This window comes from Ranitomeya variabilis, chromosome 2, assembly GCF_051348905.1.
Source record: "Ranitomeya variabilis isolate aRanVar5 chromosome 2, aRanVar5.hap1, whole genome shotgun sequence".
Taxonomy (NCBI): domain Eukaryota; kingdom Metazoa; phylum Chordata; class Amphibia; order Anura; family Dendrobatidae; genus Ranitomeya; species Ranitomeya variabilis.
This window is the reverse complement of record NC_135233.1, coordinates 286,430,223-286,451,962: the sequence shown is the minus strand read 5'-3', so window position 1 is coordinate 286,451,962 and position 21,740 is coordinate 286,430,223. Positions and strand designations below refer to the sequence as shown.

At 43.8% G+C, this 21,740-nt stretch overlaps 1 protein-coding gene across 2 annotated transcripts in view; it reads left to right on the top strand.

The window, feature by feature from the left end:
- The window catches only part of LAS1L (LAS1 like ribosome biogenesis factor), a 70,865-nt gene that overhangs the window by 23,188 nt on the left and 25,937 nt on the right, over window positions 1-21,740 (top strand). For both annotated transcript variants that reach the window (XM_077285086.1, XM_077285085.1), the window contains exon 6: window positions 19,266-19,312. In XM_077285086.1, the coding sequence (XP_077141201.1) occupies window positions 19,266-19,312 (47 nt within the window). The remainder of the gene's footprint in view (window positions 1-19,265; window positions 19,313-21,740) is intronic.

Below are 21,740 nucleotides of genomic sequence, written 5' to 3'. Positions count from 1 at the left end.
ATCAGTCGTCCTGGCCCCTTTGCAGAGAAACAGCCCCAAAGCATGATGTTTCCACCACCATGCTTTACAGTAGGTATGGTGTTTGATAGATGCAAATCAGTATTCTTTTTCCTCCAAACACGACAAGTTGTGTTTCTACCAAACAGTTCCAGTTTGGTTTCATCAGACATAGGACATTCTTCCAAATGCTCTCTAGCAAACTTCAGACGGGCCCGGACATGTACTGGCTTAAGCAGTGGGACACGTCTGGCACTGCAGGATCTGAGTCCATGGTGGCGTAGTGTGTTACTTATGGTAGGCCTTGTTACATTGGTCCCAGCTCTCTGCAGTTAATTCACTAGGTCCCCCCGCGTGGTTCTGGGATTTTTGCTCACCGTTCTTGTGATCATTCTGACCCCACGGGGTGGGATTTTGCATGGAGCCCCAGATCGAGGGAGATTATCAGTGGTCTTGAATGTCTTCCATTTTCTAATTCTTGCTCCCACTGTTGATTTCTTCACTCCAAGCTGGTTGGCTATTGCAGATTCAGTCTTCCCAGCCTGGTGCAGGGCTACAATTTTGTTTCTGGTGTCCTTTGACAGCTCTTTGGTCTTCACCATAGTGGAGTTTGGAGTCAGACTGTTTGAGGGTGTGCACAGGTGTCTTTTTATACTGATAACAAGTTTAAACAGGTGCCATTACTACAGGTAATGAGTGGAGGAAAGAGGAGACTCTTAAAGAAGAAGTTACAGGTCTGTGAGAGACAGAAATCTTGATTGTTTCTGACCAAATACTTATTTTCCACCATAATATATGCAAATAAAATGATAAAAAAACAGACAATGTGATTTTCTGGATTTTTTTTCTCAGTTTGTCTCCCATAGTTGAGGTCTACCTATGATGTAAATTACAGACGCCTCTCATCTTTTTAAGTGGTGGAACTTGCACTATTGCTGACTGACTAAATACTTTTTTGCCCCACTGTAGTTGGCTGCATTTTCCTCCACACTTTGCCCTTCATTCCAGTACAGTTTATTCTTCCTGCTATAATAATTCGCAATTACAAGACAAATGTTTTGTTAGAAAGACCAAGTTGTATAATCAGCAAATGTGTTTTATGGGCATGCCCCCCTCTGTGGGTCATAATTCCTGGAAGGATTTTCTTGTTTGGTCGCTCCAATGTCTCTAGAAGTTTTGAATGGGTCCTGGAATTCCATAATTTTTACCCGAAAGACCAAATGGTGCACCATCTATTATAGGAACAGCCGTGTGTCCAGTAGTAACATTGGTGCCATATTGGATGTATATATTGGATGTATACCTGAACACTGGAAATCTAGTGCAATCAAATCGGAGGTGTGTTCCTCAGAACGTAAAGGATTCCTAAAAGTGACAGTGAAAAAAAATTCCAACTTTAAATTTTGATACTTGTGTGGCATCAAACTACTCATGGTAAAGAAACATATATTAGAAGGTATAATTTACAAAAAAACATGGGGGATTTCTGATGCTCTTGAACCACACAGGCTCTGCAGATATGACAATCTATCCCAAATAGAGCCAAATCTGAGTTTTAAGCCCTTCACGCCACAGCCCTTTCCAATTTTTTTCCAATATGGCCATGTGAGGGCTTGTTTCTTCGAGACGAGTTGTACTTTTGAACAACGCCATTAATTTTTACCATATTGTGTACTTGAAGGCAGGAAATAAATTCCAAGTGCGGTGAAAGTGCAAAAAAAGTGCAGTTCCAAAACTGTTGTTTTTTTGTTTGTTTTTTTTTTTCTCACCATTTAATTAATCAATTTATTAAATTGCGTCATTTTCCTAGACCCATAGCGTCTCCATTTTAGTGATCTGGGGCTGAGTGAGGGCTTTTTTTTTTTTATTTTTTGCGTATCAAGCTGACGTATTTAATTTGTACCATTTTGGTACAGATACGATCTTTTGATCACCTGTTATTGCATTTTAATTCAATGTTGCGGCAAACAAAAAAGTGTGATTCTGGCGTGATTTGAACTTTCATATATATTTATATGAAAATTTCATGAAGGTTGAAATCAAACCTTTTTTTTTTTTTTTTTCCTTTTTGCACACTTCAATAATCTCCATGGGAGACTAGAAGCTGCAATTGTCTGATCGCCTCTGCTATACACAGGCGATGATCAGATCGCTTGTATGTAGCAGAAATGCTCACTTGCTATGACAACCATGAAGGTCTGATTGTGACCTCTGGTTATCATGCTGACCCATCGGTGACCCGCCATCATGTGACGGGGTCACCGATGGGTGGGATTAGTGATGCGCTTCCAGCGCGATTACATTAAATGTTGCTGTCAGAGATTGACAGCAGCATTTAACGGGTTAACAACCGCGGCTGTTGCGGGCACATGTCAGCTGTTCAAAACATGTGAAGGCGTTAACGTTCATATTGTGCCCATTCTGATCTGAGCCCTGCCGTTAGTCCAAACAGAACTTTTTGAGTACGTGCATGACATCGTAGCACTCGTAAGAAAGTGGGTAACAAATTGAGTGGTCTACGTTTTGGTGTTATTTCTGGCAAAAGTGAGAAGTTTGGGGCTAAAGTAAAACATTTTTTTGTGAACAAAAAATGGACTTTTTCAATATGACAACTTAATGTTATCACATTCTGTGTCGTACCTGTGGGTTCAAAATGCTCACTATACCCCTGGATAAAATCCTTAAGGGGTCTAGTTTCCAATATGATTTCACTTGTTGGGTTTTTCCACTGTTTAGGCACATCAGGGGCTCTCCAAACACATTCAAAAAGTCAGTGCTCCTTCCCTTCCGAGCTCTGCACATATGGGACAAATTTGCTCGGGACAAATTGCCCAACAAATTTTCTGGTCCATTTTTCACTTGTTACCCTTGTGAAGATAAAAAATTTGGGGTCTGAAGTGATTTATTTATTTATTTTTTTGTGAAAGAGCTAAATGTTCATTTTTATTCAGTCGCCATGACAGCACAACGAGAGAGGGGATCCGCCCTTCAGGGACAGGAAACCTCAGACATAAAAGGGCGGCACCTCACTCCCCCGCCAGTTGGTTTCCTGTCCCTGACAGCGGAACCTCTTCAGACAGGCCTTAGGAAGAAGGTTGAAGAAAAGAAGTTGTCCCACTCCTGACAGGCCGGTGCAGGTAGCGGGGGTCCCCTACCTCGGCCTGGTCAGGATGATGGAAGCACCACACGGCAGGGGGACTGTTGGTGTAGGTGGCAGCAGGAGGAAGCAACCCAAGGTAAATGGGTTAGCTTCTTTGGTGCCCGCGCTTCATACCTGGTAGGTAGCCCATGGTGCCGCGTCTGCTGGGCCTCTGGGGTCTGTCCGCCGCTGGCACTGCAGTCTGCATTGGCTGGGGAGTGCTGCCGTCCTTGTTCGGCGCGTCTGCTCTCAGCGCCGCAGCCGCGACCGGAAGGGGCGTGTCCGGGTGACGCGGCACGGGGTGATGACGCAGCCGCGCATGCGCGGTAGCGCTGATTTTCCGGCTAATGGCGGCGCCCAGTGTCAGGGGGGATTTTGGCCTCAGGGTGTCCGGCGCTCATCATGGGGGCGCGGCTCGCGGTGGACGGAGCCTATCGGTGAAATACTGATCAGCGGCACCTGGAGAAATTTTCCCTGCTGACCCCCATCCGGGGGTGGTACCCAGGGGGATGGATTTAAGAGGTGCACAGGCGCCTCTGCGTGTTCCTGTCCATTTTTCCTGTATGGAGTCACCGGAGGGAACACCGCAGCTGTGCGGTGAACATCAGCAGCAACCACTTGAGCAGCCTCAGACAGGAAAGTCTCTGAGAAGCTCCCAGCAGCGTTCTAGTGGCAGTAGTCGCGCTGGTGGAGCTAAAGCGGCTCAGAAATCTACCAAGTCCTCAGGCCGTAAGGATTCTCCGGCTAAGAAGGACCCCCCGATCACGGTACCATTCGCTGCAGGGATGGGTAAGTGAGCTATGTGAAAGTACGCTTTCTGATTGCTGTCCCTCCTTGTATTCCCTCTCTCCTTATTAGGGGAGAAAATGTGCTTCCAAGTCCAAGCATAGGGAGTGTGCCATGTGTACGGAGCCACTACCAGATGGGCATAAAAAGAAGCTGTGCAGATCCTGCATACAGCGTTTAATTGAGGAGGAGGCTCTTGACCTTACGTCTGCTCTTAGGGACATGGTTAAACAGGAGGTCAGAGATTCCATGAAGTCCAGGTCTCACAAGACAGTTTCCAAAAAAAGGAAGGAAACTTCATCCCCAGCCTCAGATGTGGATTCAGAGTCAGGTGGTGTGAGCTCGGATTCTCTTCCATCATCTTCATCTTCAGAGGATATAGAATCCAGCCCAGCCTGTCTGTCACTAGATAGGATTAATCACCTAGTGAAGGCTGTCAACAACACTATGGGGATTGAAGAGACCCAGTCAGAATGTTCCATTCAGGACATTATGTTCAAGGGCATAGATCGTAAATCCCGAAGGGTTTTTCCTGTGGTAGATAAAATCAAGTCACTGATTACGAAAGAATGGAAGAAACCCGAAAGGAAGGGGTCACTTCCACCAGCATTCAAAAGGAGGTATCCTTTTGAGGAAGAGGCTTCATCTTCTTGGGACAAAGTCCCGAAATTGGATGCAGCAGTGGCCAAAGCGTGCAAGAAGTCTTCTCTCCCATTTGAGGATTTAGGAAACCTAAAGGACCCGCTTGATAGGAAAGCTGATGTCTCCCAAGCCCCTTTAAGGAACACATCTGCGGGATCCCTGAGGCCAGCAATTGCGGCCACTTGCACAGCCCGGTCATTGATGGTGTGGCTAGGCCACCTGGAAGACCAACTCAAGGATAAAGTTCCTAGGCATGAAATCCTATCTTCTATGTCCATAATTCAAGATGCAGCAGCCTTCCTTTCAGATGCGTCAGCGGATTCTGTTAGGCTGGCCGCAAGATCCTCAGCCTTATCCAACGCAGCCCGCAGAGCACTTTGGATAAAATGTTGGCCAGGAGACTTACAGGCCAGATTAAAGCTATGTGGCATCCCCTGTGAAGGGGTTCATTTGTTTGGACCGGTGCTAGATGAGCTGCTTGAGAAGGCAGGTGACAGTAAAAAGCGGTTCCCTCTATTGAGAAAACCCTTTTATAGGCGAGATTACAACAGAGGATGGTCTTATCGCCGAAGATCTGACAGAGATCCAAATAGAGAATCGACCAGATATAACAGCAGCAGAAGAAGAGGTAGAGGATATATGTTTAACTCCCCTCGGGACTCTAAAAAACCTCAATGACTGGCTGCCCAGGTGGGCGGTAGGCTTTTAGCCTTCTACCCAGCCTGGTTGAAGATCACCACCAATAGTCCATGGATTCTCAGTATCATTAAAGAAGGTTTAAAATTCCAGTTCCATCATATCCCTCAGGACCAATTTAAATTAACTCCCATCCGTTCTTCTCCTGCAGAACAATTGGCACTGGAGTCAGAGGTCCAGTATCTCCAACAAAAGAGGGTTCTGATTAGAGTACCCACGGAAGAACGAGGTAAGGGGTTTTATTCCCCTTTATTCCTGATAAAAAAGCCTGATGGGTCATATCGTACCATCATCAATCTAAAAGGCCTGAATGAATTCTTGCTGATCCCATCCTTTAAAATGGAATCTGTGAAAACGGCAATAAAGCTTCTTTTTCACAATTGCTTCATGGTTGTCTTAGATCTGAAAGACGCCTATTACCATGTCCCAATACATGTAAATCAGCGCTTTCTCAGGGTGGCGGTTTCTCTTGCCGGCACAGTAGAGCACTTTCAATATCAGGCACTCCCTTTTGGTGTTGCAGTTGCACCCCGGGTTTTCACTAAGATCATGGTAGAGGTTATGGCACACCTTCACGAACAAAACGTACTAATAATTCCCTACCTAGATGATTTATTAATTGTGGGATGTTCAGAGTCACACTGTAAAGACCAGTTGGAAAAGGTGATGGCAGCATTACATAACTTAGGATGGGTTATTAATCTCAAGAAATCGCGCCTTCAGCCCTTAACATCACAGGAGTTTTTAGGTCTTATTATAGATTTGGGTCAGCAGGAATGTCGCCTGCCGGACTCAAAAGTGGACAGTATTCATCGGCTGGTCACCAGAGCGATTAGTAATCCCGTAGTCTCCTTAAGAGGAGCAATGTCACTTTTGGGTTCTCTTACTACTTGTTTTCCGGCGGTGCTCTGGGCACAGTTTCACTCCAGGTCTCTGCAGTGGGATGTTCTACATAATTTTCGTCGGCTGGACGCTAATCTCGATAACAAATTTTCACTATCTGTTGAGACTACGAATTCACTAATTTGGTGGACGCACATTCCGAATCTTCGTAGAGGGGTACCCTGGACAAATCGGATAACGCGAGTAATAACTGATGCTAGCCCCATGGGTTGGGGGGCACACTGGGAGGATAATTGTATTCAGGGTCTGTGGTCCCAGTCTGAACGAGACACATCCTCCAATCTAAAGGAATTGTTGGCAGTAGAACGCGCTTTAAATGGGTTCCTTACACCTCTGCAGGGTAGACATGTCAGACTACTCTCTGACAACCAGGTGACTGTTGCCTATATTAACCATCAAGGAGGTACGCGGTCTAGGTCGTTAATGGACGTTGCGAATCGTATTTTTCAGATGGCCGAGAATCACCTACTTTCCCTTACGGCTCTTCATATAAAGGGAAAACTAAATACCATGGCCGATTATTTAACCCGCAATGAACTCAAACAAGGGGACTGGTCTCTAAAACCGGCTGTCTTCAATCAGATCGTACATTTGTGGGGATGTCCAGAAATAGATCTTTGCCAGTCGAGGAAACAGAAAACTACATCAATTCTGTTCCCTAAATCCAAGGGACAACCCGTATGCAGTCGACGCTCTCCTAATCTCCTGGAACTTCAGTCTCGCCTATGCCTTTCCCCCTCTAAACCTAATTCCTATAGTTCTGAGGAAAATTCAGGAAGACAGGGCCCGAGTGATACTAATAGCCCCATTCTGGCTCAGAAGATCGTGGTTCCCATGGCTGAGGAACATGTCCATTTCCCAGCCATGGATCCTCCCAGAAATACCAGACCTCCTCTCCCAGGGTCCAATCCTGCATCCACGAGTAGCCAACTTACACCTAACAGCGTGGAATTTGAGAGGTCACTTCTAAAGGGGAAGGGATTTTCTCAAAATCTTATAAATACACTGCTTAAGAGTAGGAAAGCCTCCACGACAAACATCTATGTCAGGGTTTGGAGAAGGTTCCTATCGAGTTCAGGAGCGCAAATTGATCAAAGACCTGATATTACTCAAATTTTAGAATTTTTACAAAGGGGCCTAGAGATGGGCTTAGCCACCAGCACCCTCAGAGTTCAGGTTTCAGCTCTGGGGGCGCTATATAATTCCAACTTAGCCTGTAATCACTGGATATCTAGGTTCTTCAAGGCGGTTACCAGATCCAGGCCGGTTATTAAACAGAAAATAGTCCCATGGGACCTAAATCTTGTGCTCTCAGCTCTAAGGGTACTGTCACACTATACGATTTACCAACGATCACGACCTGCGATACGACCTGGCCGTGATCGTTGGTAAGTGGTTGTGTGGTCGCTGGGGAGCTGTCACACAGTCAGCTCTCCAGCGACCAACGATGCCGAGGGCCCCGGGTAACCAGGGTAAACATCGGGTTACTAAGCGCAGGGCCGCGCTTAGTAACCCGATGTTTACCGTGGTTACCAGCGTAAAAGTAAAAAAAAACAAACAGTAAATACTTACATTCCGGTGTCTGTCCCCCGGCGTTCTGCTTCTCCGCACTGTGTCTTCCGGCTGGCGCAGACACAGTGCGGAGAAGCAGAACGCCGGGGGACAGACACCGGAATGTAAGTATTTACTGTTTGTTTTTTTTTTACTTTTACGCTGGTAACCACGGTAAACATCGGGTTACTAAGCGCGGCCCTGCGCTTAGTAACCCGATGTTTACCCTGGTTACAAGCGAACGCATCGCTGGATCGCTGTCACACACAACGATCCAGCGATGACACCGGGAGATCCAGCGACGAAAGAAAGTTCCAAACGATCTGCTACGACGTACGATTCTCAGCAGGGTCCCTGATCGCTGCTGCGTGTCAGACACAGCGATATCGTATGGATATCGCTGGAACGTCACGGATCGTACCGTCGTAGCGACAAAAGTGCCACTGTGTGACAGTACCCTAACACAAGCCCCGTTCGAGCCTATTGATACTGTCCCAATCAAAATCCTGTCGGTCAAAACAGCCCTCTTAGTTTCCCTCACATCCGCGAGAAGGGTTAGTGATCTGTAAGCATTGTCTAGACAACCTCCATATATGCAGTTTAGGGAAGATAGAGTTGTTATGAAACCTGACCCCCTTTATCTTCCAAAAGTTGCTTCAAAATTTCATAGATCCCAAGAGGTGGTCCTACCTTCGTTCTGTTCTAATCCCTCTAATGATAAGGAACATAGATTTCATTGTTTGGATGTACGAAGGTGTCTTCTCAAATACATTTCAGTAACAGACACCTGGAAAAAAGATAACTCCTTATTTTTATCCTACCAGGGAGTTAGGAAGGGGCTTAGGGTATCAAAAAATACACTAGCCAGATGGATTAGGGAGGCGATATCTCTCGCTTATACCGCAGGTGGCGTGGAAATTCCAGAAGGTATAAAGGCTCACTCCACTCGTGCGGTAGCCACATCCTGGGCTGAGAGAGCAGAGGTGTCGATTGAAGACATTTGTAAGGCGGCCACATGGTCTTCTCCATCTACCTTTCTTAAGCACTATAGATTAGATCTAGGTGGCTCCTCCGACCTCACGTTTGGGAGAAGGGTGCTGGAGGCAGTGGTCCCTCCCTAGTCACTTTTCACTTCTCTGAAAGTCTCTCGTTGTGCTGTCATGGCGACTGAATAAATACGTACGCTACTTACCTGGTAGCAGTGTTTTTTCAGGAGCCATGACAGCACCCTTATATTCCCTACCCTCTTTGCTTATTGGGGTCGACACTTCCTTTAGTTAATTCCTAAGTTTATTCACTGGGTGAATTGTACCATGTTTTAAAATTGTTTATGTGCTACTAACCTAGAAGGTCCTTTCATACTCTGTAAACCAACTGACGGGGGAGTGAGGTGCCGCCCTTTTATGTCTGAGGTTTCCTGTCCCTGAAGGGCGGATCCCCTCTCTCGTTGTGCTGTCATGGCTCCTGAAAAAACACTGCTACCCGGTAAGTAGCGTACGTATTTTTTTTTCTATCTTTTTCCCCTGTGAAGCACCTGAAGGGTTAATAAACTTCTTGAATGTGGGTTTTGAGCACCTTGAGGGGTGCAGTTTTTAGAATGCTCTCAGTTTGGGGTATTTTCTGGCATATATGTCCCTCAGTCACTCCAAATGTGATGTGGTCCCTAAATAAAAAAAAAAAAAAAAAAAAAAGGCCTCACCCAACCTGAGATCACGAAAAATGGTGACGCTACAGGTATTGGAAAATGGTGCAAATGTTTTTATTTTTTTTTTTTACACACTTTGGATTTTTCTTTCACCACTTAGATAAGGGAACCTAGACATGTTTGGTGTCTCTGAACTTGTAATGACCTGGAGAATCACAATGGCAGGTCAGTTTTAGCATTTTGTGAGCCTAGTTAAAAAAAAAAAAAAAAAATTGCACTTTTCTTTGCAATTTCACTAGACTTGGATTTATATTTTTTTCCTGCTTTCCAGTACACAATTTGGTGAAACCATTGATGTAGTTCAAAAGTAAAACTCGTCCTGCAAAAACAAGCCCTCACATGGCCATATTGACAGACAAATAAAAAAGTTATGGCTCTGGGAAGGAGGGGAGCGAAAAATGAAAACGCAAAACTGAAAATACCTCTGGGGTTAAGGTCAAAATTGGCTCTGTCACAAAGGGGTTAAAGCACTTCGGAGTTAAAAACATGGTTACAAGTGGTTAAAGGAGTGACTGGTGTATTTTTATGGCAGTGCTTACTAGTTTATTCAATATTTTACCAAAAATTCCGCTACCAAATATGTTGCAAAAAAACACATACAAAAAAGATGCTTCAGGACTGAGGATGTCCGCAAACATCTTCCTTCCTTATCAAGTCAGCACTGAGGAGTAAGGGTACTGTCACACTCTGCAACTTTCCAACAATCACGACCAGCGATACGACCTGGCCGTGATCGTTGGAAAGTCGTTGTGTGGTCGTTGGGGAGCTGTCACACAGACAGCTCTCCAGCGACCAACGATGCCGAAGGCCCCGGGTAACCAGGGTAAACATCGGGTTACTAAGCGCAGGGCCGCGCTTAGTAACCCGATGTTTACCGTGGTTACCAGCGTAAAAGTAAAAAACAAACAAACCGTACATACTCACATTCCGGTGTCCTTCAGGTCCCTTGCCGTCTGCTTCCCGCACTGACTGAGTGCCGCCGTAAAGTGAAAGCAGATCACAGCGGTGACGTCACCGCTGTGCTCTGTACTGCCTTACGGCCGGGAGTCAGTCAGAGCGGGAAGCAGACGGCTAGGGACCTGAAGGACACCGGAATGTGAGTATGTACGGTTTGTTTGTTTTTTACTTTTACGCTGGTAACCAGGGTAAACATCGGGTTACTAAGCGCGGCCCTGCGCTTAGTAACCCGATGTTTACCCTGGTTACCAGTGAAGACATCGCTGGATCGCTGTCGCACACAACGATCCAGCGATGACAGCGGGAGATCCAGCTACGAAATAAAGTTCCAAACGATCTGCTACGACGTACGATTCTCAGCAGGGTCCCTGATCGCTGCTGCGTGTCAGACACAGCGATATTGTATGGATATCGCTGGAGCATCACAGATCGTACCGTCGTAGCGACAAAAGTGCCACTGTGTGACAGTACCCTAAGGAACACACTGTATTGGTTGCTTTCTTTAGTACAATAGACAGACCTCGTGCAGAAAGACCAATTGCGGAAACTATTATTCCATAATCTACTGATTAAAATGTACTTTTGTGGGTAAACCCCCTTTAAGGTCTGGTATGATTGCATCTGACAAAACAAACTGCATCCCTTAATCCTCGATCCCAGGGAGAGAGAACTCTCAGATTTCTGAATCCTGTCAGTAGAAATTAGGGAAAAACTTCCAAAATTATTGTATTAGTAGTGTATGCAGTGTCTCGCCTTTACTTGTATTATGCTGTCCTTCACAATCAAGAAAACTTGCTGAAAAATGTTTATTGATGACGTTTGACAATCTTTTAAATCTTTTATATTTTGGTTAAAATTAGATTTTTTTCTTTTGACTAATTGACAATGCGTTCAGTAATTAATATTCCAGTATTGCCGTGTGCACACAGCGATTTTTTTTTTTTTTTTTTTTTTTTTTTTTATATTAATATTTTTTTAAATTTATTCTGTTCAAACACATTTATTCTTTGATATTCTCTGCAGCAAATTCTTCAAAATGACAAGTGGATCATTCATTTATTGCCAAATTTTAAAATTATTATATTTTGGTCTTCACAGTTTTTTTTGTTTGTTTTTAAATCACAAGTTACAGTAAAATGTCTGAAAATTAGATGAAAAATCCAGACATGCATAAAATATCATTGGAGGACTAGAGTACATTTGTGCGAGAGAAAAAAAACTTTCTAAGTTGCAACTGATGAATCTACAGGAAACCTTACAACGTGGCCCAAATAAAACGGGAACACATAAATGGACTTAAAGTGAAAAAACTAGATACGCCAAATACAATAATGAATTGGGCCCATAGTTGCAGATTATCAAAAGCAGCGGGGCACCATGCAAATATATGGATATGAATAAGTAATCACAAAAAGCTGTATGTGCAAAGCAGAATGGCTCATCAGGAATATAAAAAATGCTACTTTCATAAGTTAAATATAGAGGTGACCGCACGGCAAGTATATAAAACACAAACTGGTGTAGACTCTTTCCAGGGAAACCCAAAAAAAATCCAAACTAAACAAAAGATAATAAAGGTGCAGTTTCAAGCTTCTTAATGAGTAAGATTGCAATGTTGCTTGGTTTTACAAGCTATATGCTATTTACCCAATATTAATAAAATCTTGTCCTGTGCCCAAAACAAATGAACCTGTAAATGTATGTTATACAGCTTGTTGTCTAGGTTACCGACCACCCTGCAGTGGGATTGGCTGGTAACCTAGGTAAGGAGTGTGAGCTGCCAGCAGCCTGGGAGAGCGTTTAGTTCAGAACAGCAATGTGACCTGCCACTAGTCTGATTTGTCACTTCTCAGGAGCGTCAGTCCCTGAGAGCCAGGAAGCCGGGGGCTGGCAGTAGTGCGCTCCTGAAGTTTCATGTTCTGGGGAAGGACTCCCCTTTTTTAACAAAACATGAATAATATAGGAAAAAATCAATACATTGTAAAATACATGCAAAACTACGGAATATGACATCACCCTCATAAGGGGAGGAAATGAAGACCACCATGCCTGGGAAAACGAGAATGTGGAGTAAACCCATGTGTGTTTCGCTGTGCGCACCAGCTCCATCAGGGGCAAGTTAAGAGCTGTACTTCAATACATCTAGTAAAGTATGTGAAAGCATTAAGTACATAGTTCTGTAATGTGCAGTCTAAAATCTTTCAAGGTTTTAGTTTATAGAATCTGTCCCCCACCCCCACACCTCTCCTTTTTAATTACTCAGCAGTGAAATTAGTAATTGTCGTCTTGCTTAAAGATATTAGTGAGGAATCTAGACACTCCAATTACTGTAATAAAGCAATTGTGAATATTAGGAGGAAATGTAGTGCATGACCACTAGGTGGCACTCCAGGGAAGGACTGAGCATTTCTGGGAAAGACCTTTTTCTAGTACAAATATGGTTTTGACTAAAAAATGTTTATGGATGTAGAATCTGACTGCATAGTTACCGTGAAAACGTACCGGTCCCTGAGGTCAGGGATAAACATTTTAGACTTTGTAGGGCAAAGGGAACAACGACACCCACTTGTCAATTTATTCTAACATTCTACAGGAGCATTACGGAGGAGCAACAGAGTAGCAAAAATTCGCTGCTACCCTTTCTTACCACCCCTACTACCAGATTCACAAAACTCCAATTATTTGGGTTAGTACAATGATCAAAAGATTATCCACTCCTCCTAATTCTTCACATAGCTGGGATAAAGACTCTAAAATACAGTTGTGGCCACAAGTTTAGCATTTTCAAGGTTTGCTGCCTCAGTTTATATACTGGCAATTTGCATTAACGCTTGATTATGTATAGCGACAGTCTTTTATAAGGGGGTTCAGCCACAGGATCGCTTCCACACCAGTGCAGAGCTTGTTCAGGAATGGCAGGAGTCGGTGCACAGTGAGGCAAAGGCTTTTCTAGGCTGGCCTGATGTCAAGGAGGGCAACGAAGAAGCCATTTCTAAACCCCATCATGGACAGACTGATATTCTGCACTGCAGAGAACAGGGGTAACGTTATTTTCTGATAAAGCCTCCTTCAGCCTGTTGGGACTTCTGGAAGAGTAATTGGAGAAGAAAAGGTGAGCGCTACCAGGAGTCCTGCATAGCATCCTGATGTGTGGGGGCTTTTCATCCATGGAGAACACTGGCATGAATAAGCAAAGGAATCTAATCGCCCTCCAAGAGCAATTTGGTGATTTTTCTGGCATTCTTTTTCCAAAACTTATGATCAGTCCTCAAAAAGCAGATCGGCACACTTATTGTGCTAAACGTAAAGCCCTGATTAGGCAAAAAATGTATTGGCATCAGTCAGAATGTGACCTAGACCGGATATCCAGCTGCCAGGGCGAAATGCAGAAATCTAGGCAATATAAGGGTCAACACTGTCAATTTTGAGCCTTTACAGAAGTCAAAAGTTTAAAAAGTTGTGAAATCCTTAATTGTACTACACAAACCATAAACCTCTAACAGATCTAAGACACAAGTGGGAAACGTTATGAAAACCCACATTTGTGTCCATTTCAAACCATTTTGCCACGACTGTGCTGCCATCTACACGACATGCGAACACGTTTTACGTAAAAAAAACTAATTTACTCAGGTTCATTAAAAATCAGAACATTAAAAATCTGAAAAATATAAATCTATCTACAAGACTAAATATACGATTGACTGTGCTATCCCCATTTATAGTACAAAAAAGAAGATGCAAAGTCACAATCCTCATGATGGCAATGCAAAATACAGGAAGAGACCATTCAGCACCTGGCAAATAAGTTACTGAGGAGTGACACCCGGGGCCATTGTCGCCCAATAATTTGTAATGACATCGCTTGTACTCGTATGTCACGATGTATCGCTTCATTTCTTGGGCCATCTGGATGCAACAAGTACGTTTTCAGAAGGTTATTAAAACCTAAAATCTAATAAAGATCTTACTCATGAATAGGGCAGTGACATCCTCCCAACCGGTGTGTTTTGCATCTTTGCTTCATAGGGGGTCATTATCCTATGATGAATAGGTCTGTTGCTCACTTTTTGTATTTTAACATGTGTTATGCATATGATTTGTGACACTAATTCATGTTTTTTCTCTTGCCCTCTTTAGTGCTGCCTTCCTCACAGACTCCTGTTATCAAAATGGCTGCTAGTAGAGGAGTTTGTGACCGTACCATACACTTCCATGTAAATTGTTTTGTTTTTTTCCAGTTGGAAGCTGATGGCCTGGTATGGTCACAAACACCTCCATCAGCAGCCATTTAAAAGGCTATTCCCATCTCCAAGATCCTATCCCTATAGGTAGTAATAAGTGCAATAATATTAGCAAATACCTCCAATTAGAAATATATAGTTCTTCTGACTTCACTATGTAGATTATTCCATGTGCAGGGCTTTACAGTAGCTTAGGTATCCATGGTTACAACAACTCTCATTTAACGGTCACTGTGAGTGGTTGTAACCATGGATACTTAAGCTACACTGCAATGCCCATCACACGGGGTAAGCAACGTAGCAAATCAGAAGAACTATCCTACATTTCTCACTGGAGGTGGTTATTCCTCCTTCTAAATATTGGGATAGGATATTTATAGATGGGAATACCCCTTTAAGAACAGAATGGCTGTTAGGAAGAAGAATCTGTAATACTTGTATATTAGTGAGAGTTACAAATCATGCACTCAACTCGTCTGATAGTGTCAAACCCCTTTTAAATGAGGTGCGTGGTCTACTCTCCTGACCTTTCTGCTTTCAAAAGGGTTTTAACCCCTTAATCCCATATGACGTACTATCCCGTCAAGGTGACCTGGGACTTAATTCCCAGTAACTGGATAGTACGTCATACGCGATCGGCGGCGCTCACGGGGGGAGCGCAGCCGATCGCGGCCGGGTGTCAGCTGACTATCGCAGCTGACATCCGGCACACCGCGATCAAACATGATCGCAGTGTGCCGGCGGTACAGGGAAGCATCGCGCAGGGAGGGGGCTCCCTGCGGGCTTCCCTGAGACGATCGGTACAAGGGAATGTACTCACCTTGTACCGAGCGTCTTCTCCCTGCAGTCCCCGGATCCAAAATGGCTGCGGGGCTGCATCCGGGTCCTGCAGGGAGTACTTCCGGGTCAGGAGCAGGCTGCAGCTGCAGCTCTGTAAGCCTGCAGCGATGAGTGAGATCGCCGATCTCAGAGTTCTATGCAAACTGTGAGATCGGCGATCTGTGATGTCCCCCCCCTGGGACAAAGTTAAAAAAAAAATTTCCACATGTGTAAAAAAAATAAATAAAAAAAAAATTCCTAAATAAAGAAAATATTATTCCCATAAATACATTTCTTTATCTAAAAAAAACCAAAAGTACACATTTAGTATCGCCGCGTCCGTAACGACCCAACCTATAAAACTGTCCCACTAGTTAACCCCTTCAGTGAACACCGTAAGAAAAAAAAAAAAGCCAAAAAACGCTTTATTATCATACCGCCAAACAAAAAGTGGAATAACACGGATATAAATAACCATGGTACCGCTGAAAATGTCATCTTGTCCCGCAAAAAACGAGCCGCGACACAGCATCATCAGCGAAAGTTATAGTCCTCAGAATAAAGCGATGCCAAAATAATTATTTTTTCTATAAAATAGCTTTTATCGTATAAAAGCGCCAAAACAAAGTGATATAAATGAGATATCACTGTAATCGTACTGACCCGACGAATAAAACTGCTTTGTCAATTTTACCAAACGCGGAACGGTATAAACGCCTCCCCCAAAAGAAATTCATGAATAGCTGGTTTTTGGTCATTCTGCCTCACAAAAATCGGAATAAAAAGTGATCAAAAACTGTCACGTGTCCGTAAATGTTACCAATAAAAACGTCAACTCGTCCCGCAAAAAACAAGACCTCACATGACTCTGTGGACCAAAATATGGAAAAATTATAGGTCTCAAAATGTGGAGACGCAAAAACTTTTTTGCTAAAAAAAAAAAAAAGTGTCTTAGTGTGACAGCTGCCAATCATAAAAATCCGATATAAAAACCACTATAAAAGTAAATCAACCCCCCCCCCCCCTTCATCACCCCCTTAGTTAGGGAGAAATAATAAAATTAAAAAAATGTATTTATTTCCATTTTCCCGATAGGGATAGGGTTGGGGCTAGGGTTAGGGCTAAAGTTAGGGTTGGGGCTAAAGTTAGGGTTAGGGTTGGGGCTAAAGTTAGGGTTAGGGTTTGGATTACATTTACGGTTGGGATTAGAATTAGGGGTGTGGTTAGGGTTACCGTTGGGATTAAGGTTAGGGGTGTTGTTGGATTAGGGTTTCAGGTAGAATTGGGGAGTTTCCACTGTTCAGGCACATCAGGGGCTCTCCAAATGTGACATGGCGTCCGATCTCAATTCCAGCCAATTCTGCGTTGAAAAAGTAAAACAGTGCTCCTTCCCTTCCGAGCTCTCCCGTGCGCCCAAACAGGGGTTTACCCCAAGATATGGGGTATCAGCGTACTCGGACCCCAGAAGTTGTTGTCCAATTTGTCCCAAGTTCTCTTTTTATCCTTGGGAAAATAAAAATTTGGGGGACTAAAAATCATTTTTGTGGGAAAAATAAGATTTTTTTTATTTTCACGGCTCTGCGTTGTAAACTGTAGTGAAACACTTGGGGGTTCAAAGTTCTCAAAACACATCTAGATAAGTTCCTTGGGAGGTCTAGTTTCCAATATGGGGTCACTTGTGGGGGTTTCTACTGTTTGGGTACGTCAGGGGCTCTGCAAATGCAATGTGACGCCTGCAGACCAATCCATCTAAGTCTGTATTCCAAATGGCGCTCCTTCCCTTCCGAGCTCTGCCATGCGCCCAAACAATGGTTCCCCCCCACATATGGGGTATCAGCGTACTCAGACCACAAAAGTTGTTGTGCAATTTGTCCTAATTTCTTCTCTTACCCTTGGGAAAATAAAAAATTGGGGGCGAAAAGATAATTTTTGTGAAAAAAATATGATTTTTTTATTTTTACGGCTCTGCACTATAAACTTCTGTGAAGCACTTGTTGGGTCAAAGTGCTCACCACACATCTAGATAAGTTCCTTAAGGGGTCTACTTTCCAAAATGGTGTCACTTGTGGGTGGTTTCAATGTTTAGGCACATCAGGGGCTCTCAAAACGCAACATGGCGTCCCATCTCAATTCCAGTCAATTTTGCATTGAAAAGTCAAATGGCGCTCCTTTCCTTCCGAGCTCTGCCATGCGCCCAAACAGTGGTTTACCCCCACATATGGGGTATCAGCGTACTCAGGACAAATTGTGCAACAACTTTTGGGGTCCATTTTCTCCTGTTACCCTTGGTAAAATAAAACAAATTGGAGCTGAAATAAGTTTTGTGTGAAAAAAAGTTAAATGTTTGTTTTTATTTAAACATTCCAAAAATTCCTGTGAAAAACCTGAAGGGTTAATAAACTTCTTGAATGTGGTTCTTGAATGGTGTCACACTTGGGTATTTTCTATCATATAGACCCCTCAAAATGACTTCAAATGAGATGTGGTCCCTAAAATAAAAAAAAAATGGTGTTGTAAAAATGAGAAATTGCTGCTCAACTTTTAACCCTTAACTCCCTAACCAAAAAAAATGTTGGTTCCAAAATTGTGCTGATGTAAAGTAGACATGTGGGAAATGTTACTATTAAGTATTTTGCGTGACATATCTCTGTCATTTAAGGGCATAAAAATTCAAAGTTGGAAAATTGCGAAATTTTCTAAATTTTCGCCAAATTTCCGTTTTTTTTCACAAATAAACGCAAGTTATATCGAATAAATTTTACCACTAACATGAAGTACAATATGTCACGAGAAAACAATGTCAGAATCGCCAAGATCCGTTGAAGCGTTCCAGAGTTATAACCTCATAAAGGGACAGTGGTCAGAATTGTAAAAATTGGCCCGGTCATTAACGTGCAAACCACTCTCGGGGCTTAAGGGGTTAACCCCGAACAAAGTTAATTTTAAAGTTGATTTTAATCAATAGATCTTGGAATTGTAGTAACTTCCACAATTAGATGTGTTTAAATAAGGCTACTTTCACACTAGCGTTAACTGCATTACGTCGCAAATGCGTCGTTTTGCCGAAAAAACACATCCTGCAAAAGTGCTTGCAGGATGCGTTTTTTTAGCATTGACTAACATTAGCGACGCATTTGCGACGCATTGCCACACGTCGCAACCGTCCTGCGACGGTTGCGCCGTGCTGTGGCGGACCGTCGGGACCAAAAAACGTTACATGTAACGTTTTTTTGCTCCTGACGGTCCGCTTTTTCCGACCGCGCATGTGCGGCCGGAACTCCGCCCCCACTTCCCCGCACTTCACAATGGGGCAGCGGATGCGCTGGAAAAATGCACCCACTGTGCGGCGGAGACCACGCTGGCGTCGGTGACCTCGGCCCGACGCACCGCGACGGGCCGAGCCCGACTCTAGTGTGAAAGAAGCCTAAAATGTTCCTGTGCTGAGAGAAACACATCCTATTGTGGAAATATTATTCAAAGATCCATTGACTTAGAATGCATTCATGGAAAACCCCTTTAGATATGAGACTGGTGACCTGTATTGGTGTGTTTTCATTGATGTCCACTATAGGTATTTTCTAGGTAGAGTCCTAGTCTGAGCAATGCCTCCTGTATTGTATTAGCGGGGGATATTGGCTTTTCTAGGGGAATTTTCCGCCTCGTCACTTCTGCAATAAGTGTCACGCTGTTCACTCTGCAGTTGTGGCTGAATTGCTTCACCAGGAAACAGATAACATTTAATTCTTGCTGCTTTTAATTTTCCTCCTGGCAGATAATCTCGTCTAGTTCTTTATTTTTTTTATTTACTTTATTCATTTCCTTACAGTGAAGCTCCGAGAGACGTTACGATCCTACAAAAGTGAGCAGTTCAAGGTACTGTCCTGCGCCTCTTCCTCCCTGCACTCAGCAGCCGGGCAGGTTATTTCCCGTCATTCACATCAGCCTGGTGTTCTGGTCATTTTATCCATTAGGGGATTCCAGGCCAGGGTTTTTTATCATGAATCATTGGGCCAGTGTGCAGCTGACACACAGTGACCTCCTGAGAGCGAGTAATGCCGTCACCTCCCAGGGTCTACTGCAGCGAAGTAGCCGAGATGTCCTCATAGCTGCACCTGGGCCATTGGTTACAGGCACCGTAATATCACTAGGAAGCATGTAAGGAGAATGGATTCCAGTTGTTTTTTTTTATGCACACTAAATATAATCTCATCTTCTCCAGGCGATGGTAAATTCAAGGCATCATAACACAAAGCCACACTCTGCTTACAATCAGGGCTGTGGAGTCCATAAACCAAACCTCCAACTCCTCAATTTCCACAACTCCAGCACAGATTCATCTCAACTAAAAGCCCAGATCCTTAGATCAGGAACAGAACAGACATTTATAAGACAGTTCATAACTTTCCCAAATTATTCTGAAAACACTTAAAGCACCTCCTGCACTGAATGAGCTACTGTACCCAATGTATTATATATTTTATACCGACTCCATCCCTTCTATCCCAGCTCCACAGCCCTGCTTACAATGGCACAGTGTTGATCTGCAACCCTTGATTGGCTAAATCTTCTATCCAATCAGAATGTCCCATTCCCCCCCCCATATGTTTTTAAAAACTGAAGTAACACAACTTTTTTTTTTTTTTTCCACCAACTGACACATAAAAGGGGTCTTAGGTTTTCAAACAGTTGTTAATATTAAATTAACAATTAATATTAAACGAACGACTAGTGATGAGCGAGCTTGGATAAGCACACTTACGTGCCAATAGTCTTCAGCGTGCTGGAATGTGTTATGTTGAAGTCGCCCTGGCTGACTAACAGCCGCAGCAGATGCCTGGACTGCCTGTTGGGCTACCCCTGCATGTGTTGTGGCTGTTAGGCAGCTATGGCGACTTGAATGTAGCACTCGGGCACGCTGACGACAATAATAACCTTGAATCTTTAATATAAATTAAAATGTCCCTATCATTCCCTCACTACTGTAACTTACGATCTGCTTTTGTTTTTCTGCTTACATTCAGTGACCTTTCGTTTGAGTCTTGGGCATGGGCTGGGGATTTCCATGGGATGTCATCAGTGGCGGCTCTGCCGTTGCCGTACCCACTTTGAAACCCACTTATGTCGTCCCATTTGAGAATCCCAAGTCCATGACCAGAGACTCTCCCAAAATTGTTCAATTATGCAGAACCACTTTGTCACCCACCGTTCCCTAAACACAGACTGAAGTTCTTTGTCGGCTTCTTAATAACCTTCTCTGCTGGTGAACAGTTAATCTCAATAACACACGAAGGGGATTGGTTTTCCTGAGTTGAGATGCTGCTGCTGACAGTTTTCGGGGACTTCACCGCTGACGTTCATTGCTGCTGTATTATTGCCTCACATAGTACGGCTCCGGTTACAGCTTCCCTAATGTGCAAACCAGCAACTCACACTCAGGAGATTTTCCAGGAAACCAAATAATCCCATTTTACATCAGAAGTGGGGACTCTCTGCTCTGACACCTACACAGTAACTAGGCAACTCCATATACCTTTACAGCCACATTACACCCCGAAATGTGAGGATGGGGCCAGAGGCGTAGCTAGGGGCTCAGCTCAGGGGGGTTAAAACATCTGAGTGCGCCCCTCACCAGCTAACCCTGATTACATCTATGGTAGCAGACCCTAATTGTGGGTATAAGGGAACCTCAGCAGGTGACAGAGCGATAACTGAAAATAAATCTCAGTACAAAGACGAAAACTGATAATACCGCCATATAGTGGCAGAAACTACCTGTCCTGCAGAATATGCGAGTGATCCCAGTACAGTTACAGATAATGACTTACTGCTGGCGTTCTTTCTGATGGAGTCATTAACCTTTTCCAGCCGCGACTCATCTGCAGAGACTGCAACAAAGACACATTTGACATCTCACGTTTCTTGCACTGTCTCAATCTATCCCCAACCTGCACAAACTCCTCAACCCAATGCTGGGCCGCTGCTGCCATGTGTCCCTATTCCTGCGCCTACTGTTTGGCACAATGACTGCTCCTCTTACTGCCCCACATTGTAATGCCACCACTGTGCCCCTTGCATAGTAATAAAGCCTCTTATATGCCCTATAGATGGTTAAATTGCCATTGCCTCCTAGAAAATACTAATGTCCTAGAAAATGGTGTCCACATTTTGCCCCTAGAACGTAATAATTTTCCCTGTGCATCTTTTCTGGTCTCGATACCCGGAGTGCCGCTATAAAAATAATGCTTAGGTGCCCACTTAACATTTAATAATGTCCCCTGAGACCTCCAATGTACACCTCCCT